The sequence below is a fragment of the Oncorhynchus keta genome, chromosome 34 (genome assembly GCF_023373465.1).
Source record: "Oncorhynchus keta strain PuntledgeMale-10-30-2019 chromosome 34, Oket_V2, whole genome shotgun sequence".
NCBI lineage: Eukaryota > Metazoa > Chordata > Actinopteri > Salmoniformes > Salmonidae > Oncorhynchus > Oncorhynchus keta.
The window spans coordinates 75197164-75203983 of NC_068454.1; the positions used below are offsets into that span (position 1 = coordinate 75197164).

Here is a 6820-nt window from a genome sequence, read left to right on the forward strand (position 1 = left end):
ACCACATTGACTCCTAGGCCTACAAACTGTACACCCTAATGTAGATGCCTTTCCTGCCATAATGACTCTGGTACAGTTCACCTTTTCCTCTCCAGACTCATTCTTCACTCTGTCATCTGCTTTCACTTTAACCGGCTTCTCTCTCCTTCTTTCTCCATTTTTTTTTATCTCACTCTGACATTAGCAATTTTTCAACGTGCAGATGTCGAAAACTCCTCCCAGTACCCACTCCCTCTCTCCCTTCTCTGTCCTTCCTCTCCTCCCGCTCCTCTATATGCTAACTCTAGAGATACACCGAGGTAACAGGTCACTCTCCTCCCTCTCCTCTATATGCTAACTCTAGAGATACACCGAGGTAACAGGTCACTCTCCTCCCTCTCCTCTATATGCTAACTCTAGAGATACACCGAGGTAACAGGTCACTCTCCTCCCTCTCCTCTATATGCTAACTCTAGAGATACACCGAGGTAACAGGTCACTCTCCTCCCTCTCCTCTATATGCTAACTCTAGAGATACACCGAGGTAACAGGTCACTCTCCTCCCTCTCCTCTATATGCTAACTCTAGAGATACACCAAGGTAACAGGTCACTCTCCTCCCTCTCCTCTATATGCTAACTCTAGAGATACACCTAGGTAACAGGTCACTCTCCTCCCTCTCCTCTATATGCTAACTCTAGAGATACACCGAGGTAACAGGTCACTCTCCTCCCTCTCCTCTATATGCTAACTCTAGAGATACACCGAGGTAACAGGTCACTCTCCTCCCTCTCCTCTATATGCTAACTCTAGAGATACACCTAGGTAACAGGTCACTCTCAACCCTCTCCTCTATATGCTAACTCTAGAGATACACCTAGGTAACAGGTCACTCTCCTCCCTCTCCTCTATATGCTAACTCTAGAGATACACCGAGGTAACAGGTCACTCTCCTCCCTCTCCTCTATATGCTAACTCTAGAGATACACCGAGGTAACAGGTCACTCTCCTCCCTCTCCTCTATATGCTAACTCTAGAGATACACCTAGGTAACAGGTCACTCTCCTCCCTCTCCTCTATATGCTAACTCTAGAGATACACCGAGGTAACAGGTCACTCTCCTCCCTCTCCTCTATATGCTAACTCTAGAGATACACCGAGGTAACAGGTCACTCTCCTCCCTCTCCTCTATATGCTAACTCTAGAGATACACCTAGGTAACAGGTCACTCTCCTCCCTCTCCTCTATATGCTAACTCTAGAGATACACCGAGGTAACAGGTCACTCTCCTCCCTCTCCTCTATATGCTAACTCTAGAGATACACCGAGGTAACAGGTCACTCTCCTCCCTCTCCTCTATATGCTAACTCTAGAGATACACCTAGGTAACAGGTCACTCTAACAGGTCACTCTCCTCCTCTCCCTCTCCCTAGGTAACAGGTCACTCTCCTCCCTCTCCTCTATATGCTAACTCTAGAGATACACCGAGGTAACAGGTCACTCTCCTCCCTCTCCTCTATATGCTAACTCTAGAGATACACCGAGGTAACAGGTCACTCTCCTCCCTCTCCTCTATATGCTAACTCTAGAGATACACCGAGGTAACAGGTCACTCTCCTCCCTCTCCTCTATATGCTAACTCTAGAGATACACCGAGGTAACAGGTCACTCTCCTCCCTCTCCTCTATATGCTAACTCTAGAGATACACCTAGGTAACAGGTCACTCTCCTCCCTCTCCTCTATATGCTAACTCTAGAGATACACCTAGGTAACAGGTCACTCTCCTCCCTCTCCTCTATATGCTAACTCTAGAGATACACCGAGGTAACAGGTCACTCTCCTCCCTCTCCTCTATATGCTAACTCTAGAGATACACCTAGGTAACAGGTCACTCTCCTCCCTCTCCTCTATATGCTAACTCTAGAGATACACCGAGGTAACAGGTCACTCTCCTCCCTCTCCTCTATATGCTAACTCTAGAGATACACCTAGGTAACAGGTCACTCTCCTCCCTCTCCTCTATATGCTAACTCTAGAGATACACCGAGGTAACAGGTCACTCTCCTCCCTCTCCTCTATATGCTAACTCTAGAGATACACCGAGGTAACAGGTCACTCTCCTCCCTCTCCTCTATATGCTAACTCTAGAGATACACCGAGGTAACAGGTCACTCTGCTCCCTCTCCTCTATATGCTAACTCTAGAGATACACCGAGGTAACAGGTCACTCTCAACCCTCTCCTCTATATGCTAACTCTGGAGATACACCGAGGTAACAGGTCACTCTCCTCCCTCTCCTCTATATGCTAACTCTAGAGATACACCTAGGTAACAGGTCACTCTCCTCCCTCTCCTCTATATGCTAACTCTAGAGATACACCGAGGTAACAGTAACAGGTACACGAGGTAACAGGTCACTCCCTCCCTCTCCTCTATATGCTAACTCTAGAGATACACCGAGGTAACAGGTCACTCTCCTCCCTCTCCTCTATATGCTAACTCTAGAGATACACCTAGGTAACAGGTCACTCTCCTCCCTCTCCTCTATATGCTAACTCTAGAGATACACCTAGATAACAGGTCACTCTCCTCCCTCTACGCTCCCCGCTCCCCTCTCTCTCTATCTCTCTCTCACACACACACACATCCCCTCATCTTTACACCATGGTGTATAAACACCCTTCTTGTGACAGATAGTAAATGCAGGTGGAGAGAAACTCGCCTTTCTGAAATCAAATGAACTTGAACTGATCTGAAAATTACACATTGGAAAAAGAGAGAAAAATATAGTCTAACACAGATAAATGTGTGCCTGTCTCTTTAAGAACGCAGACACCGTCATAGGTGCACAACGAGCTGTATTTATGCACCATTAAACCGTGACAGGCATTATGTGCATGCATTCTGAATGGCTTTAATAAATCGGGAGGGTGGAAGATAAACGCTCAGTGCATTCATATAGTATTTTCCATCAACCCCCTCCCAACCCTACTGCCTCTACACACACATACACACCGAGATCAGGGACATTACGCATACTTCCACTCTCTACTGAGGATGAAGAGAAAAGCTGTAAACCGCTGCTGTTTCACGTCTGGGCGGCTGCCTAATTCCAGAGCTAGACGACGCCACAGTGACACACTGGCAGCGACACATGGAATCCGGGCTGGCTGCTCCCACCATGCGTCCTTTTATTCCGCTTCAGCTCAGATGAAACGCAGACGGCGCCACAGCCGCCTTCCCCTGCCGGGTTTAGCGACCAGCCACACTGACACCACACGCAGACAAGCATCTGGACAGACAAACGTGGTCCTGAGAAATCAATGTCTGTCATGTTCAGGCTACTGAAATAAAGGTGTTATCCACAAACGTTTAACCATTGTCTCGAATTGAGACAGAATAAGCCTATTCGACAAAATGTCAGTTCAATGTCTGAATCACAACACAGATATATACGCACACTGTCGAAAATAAGTTAAATAAAACGAAATAAAGACAGTATTCTCCCTTCTCCTCGTTCACAGTCCTTCCCCTTTCACCGTATATTTGCCTCTTTCTCCCCTCTCCCTCTTTCCACCAGCCCAGGAATCGATCTCCGCAGGATCGATAAGTTTGCATGAATATTTCCTGCCTGCAGAGAGGGTAGTTCGGGAGAGACGGAGGCTGATGCACAGGCGTACGGAGTGGAGAAGAGGGGAAGGATGGAGAGAGGATGCAGAAAGAGGGATACATCACCGGGAGAAAAGGAACGTAAATAAACACAAGATGGACCCGTCGCACATTACGAGCACGTGTTCTTTCAAGGGAATAGAGAAAATGACGTTTACGCGCAATTATTTGCAGTCGAATTTTAAACTATGGACTGTTTATTTACACATTTAAAACAAGAGAGAAGAGGAGTGTATTCCAGCCTTCAACATAGAAGTGTGTGTGTGCCCAGAACACTTTCCAGTTCCGAGTGGATAATCGGCACCGAAAAGCGCGCTACATGGGAGTCGTTAATTAAGGTGGGGCGGGAATGCATGACTGAACCTCACCGACATGGCAAGAATAACAGAACATTTCTTACCGGAGTCGGAACGTAGAGCCAACGGGGACTTCTGACGCCAGGCGTTGAGGTCAGGGGCAGTTCTCTGAAACATGAACGGCACCGGCAAGGGAACAAACATGATCTTCCTCCGTCTTCTGGTTTTGTTTCATATCATTTTTCAGTAATATTGTGAAAAGATGGTTCCTCTTCTGTGAATCTTCGTCCGTTTGAAATATACTTGGTATCGAAAACTTAGTACATTCGTTGTTTAGCTTACCAGTTGATCGCGCGTACACATCTAGGCTATGCTGGATAGCTCTATTTACGTTTTAGGATGTCTGTTTCTCATCCGCAGGATTTTGGATGTAAATGTGCATAAAACATATATCTATATGGTGCTCCTTGACTGTGCAGCAATCAGGCTAATGAAACAGCCCAGACCCAACACACAGACGGATAGAACCACAACTGAACTCCCACTACTATATCAGAAGAACACTATCAGGACTAATATAGTAATAATACTTGTATTATAAGCCTGTGGTTATGTCCAGATCTTTGCTCCTGTCTCTCTCGTATGCCGTGGCAAACTGTAAGTAACCATACAATAGCCTAATCGTTATATTTCTCCTGTATGCGTTTATATTAGCATAGTCTCAATGTTAGCCCACTGTTTTCCTATCGACAGGCGTGAGAACAAACACCGTAACAGTCGCTCGTTTCTTAGCGTTCCTCACCCGGGTTAGCTTTGGTTTGCGCTGGTAAATCAAATGGATAATATTACAATACAAACAGACGAAACCCGAGTCACGCTGGCGTGCATAAAGTACAACAATTATTGTGATATATTTGGATTTGTTATTTTTGGTTAATCTACTTTATTTGGTGTATAGCTGATAGCACTTTCTCACTGCCTCTCACATGTAGGCTATATACACCCACATTCACCCATAAGCAGGCTACAAAGCAGCGAATCGTGTTTAAAATGCATGTAAAATAGTCGCATTAAGCTAATCAACTGAAATAAATAAACATTTGGAAAGGCTACACAACGTGCCCGCTTGGCCGACGCTCCTCCTCCCTCACTCCCTGTCACAAGGCAGTAATTAAAACGCAATCAATCGATAAATAAATAAATAAATAAAGCCAAATAAATAAATAAAGAACGGAAACAACATAAAAAGAAAGCCGAATATCCGTTACGTTTCTCGTTTTTGTCGGAGCACTTGCCTATCTTTCCGTCCATCCGCCTGTGTGTCTTTCTGTCTGCCTGTTTGTCCCAGATATTTGGGAACCCCAAATAGCTCACTCGACCCCGCTCCCTCCAGTATTCTAGCGATCTGCCACTACGCTGGCTGCTACATTGAAGCGAGAGCACCCGCTACTCACACATTACCACCACCTTACCCCCCACCCCCTCCTCCCTCATGCTCTCTCTCTCTGCTCCCTCGCTCCATCCTTTCCCCCCTCCTCCCTCATGCTCTCTCTCTCTGCTCCCTCGCTCCATCCTTTCCCCCCTCCTCCTCCTCCCGCCTCTCCCTCGTTTTCAGCGCCGCTGCTAAAGGTATCCTGTATTGATTTCTGTTTTCTTTCCTCTTAATAAGACCATGCTATAATGATGCGAATGGTGATCATTACATTACTGCTTGTCTGGGAGACTGGGATCACAGATAACTGGAGAAGCCAACCAATAGGCACATACAGTATGTTACTATATTGAACAAAAATATAAGCGCCACATGCAACAATTTCAAAGATTTTACTGAGTTGCAGTTCATATGAGGAACTCAGTCAATTGAAATGAATGAATTAGGCCCTAATCTATGGATTTCACATGAAAAATGGGCCTCAGGATCTCCTCACGGTATTTCTGAGCATTCACATTTCCATCGATAAAATGCAACTGTGTTCGTTGTCTGTAGTTTATGTCTGCGCATACCATAACCCTACCGCCACCACGGCGGACTCTGTTCACAACGTTGACATCAGCAAACCGCTTACCCCCATTTGAGACCGATTGAACATTCAAAATCTCTGGCAACAGCTCTGGTGGACATTCCTGTAGTCAGTATGGCAATTGCACGCTCCCTCAAAACTTCAGACGTCTGTGGCATTGTGTTGCATTACAAAACTGCACATTTTAGAGTGGACGTTTATTGTCCCCAGCACAAGGTGCACCTGTGTAATGATCATGCTGTTTAATCAGCTTCTTGATATGCCACACCTGTCAGGTGGATGGATTATTTTGGCAAATGAGAAATGCTCACTTACAGGGATGTAAACGAATTTGTGCACAACATTTGAGAGAAACAAGCTTTTTGTGCAAATGGAACATTTGTGGGATCTTTTACTTCAGATCATGAAACACGGGACCAACACTTTACATGTTGCGTTTATATTTGTGTTCAGTGTATAATACGACAAAAGTTGATAGCCTACACTTGTTCCCCATCACTGCAAATGTTAACTATTGAAACGCATTTTGTTCAGAAAGATAAAACCTATGATAACATTTAGATTTTAATCAAATCATGTTTGCATTTTTTTCTCTCTCTCATGGAATTGCGTGAGGGAATCTTTGCATTAAGACATCTTTCAGCCTTAAAAATTCAGACAGTTGAACCTTCATTGGCAAACGCACTATAAACGCTTTCTTCTTCTGACACCCATATACAATGTTCTACAATCATTATGGCAGTCATATGAATCTAGTCTATACGTTTAGGCAAAGGCATTGTGAGACCAGCTATAAGCATTTCTAACACATCATGGCTGTTTAAATTCCTCCCTGCATCCATGACTTCAACTTCA

General features: G+C 45.1%; 1 protein-coding gene across 9 annotated transcripts in view; it reads right to left on the reverse strand.

The window, feature by feature from the left end:
* Positions 1-5495, reverse strand: part of LOC118363506 (POU domain, class 2, transcription factor 2-like) — a 97727-nt gene extending 92232 nt beyond the window's left edge. For 2 of the 9 annotated variants that reach the window (XM_052494828.1, XM_052494826.1), the window contains exon 1: positions 4049-5495. In XM_052494828.1, coding sequence (XP_052350788.1) covers positions 4049-4148 — 100 coding nt within the window. In that variant the 5' untranslated portion in view covers positions 4149-5495. The remainder of the gene's footprint in view (positions 1-4048) is intronic. The other 7 variants (XM_052494830.1, XM_052494834.1, XM_052494833.1 and 4 more) reach the window with 5 other exon arrangements.
* Between the last annotated feature and the right edge of the window lie 1325 nt (positions 5496-6820).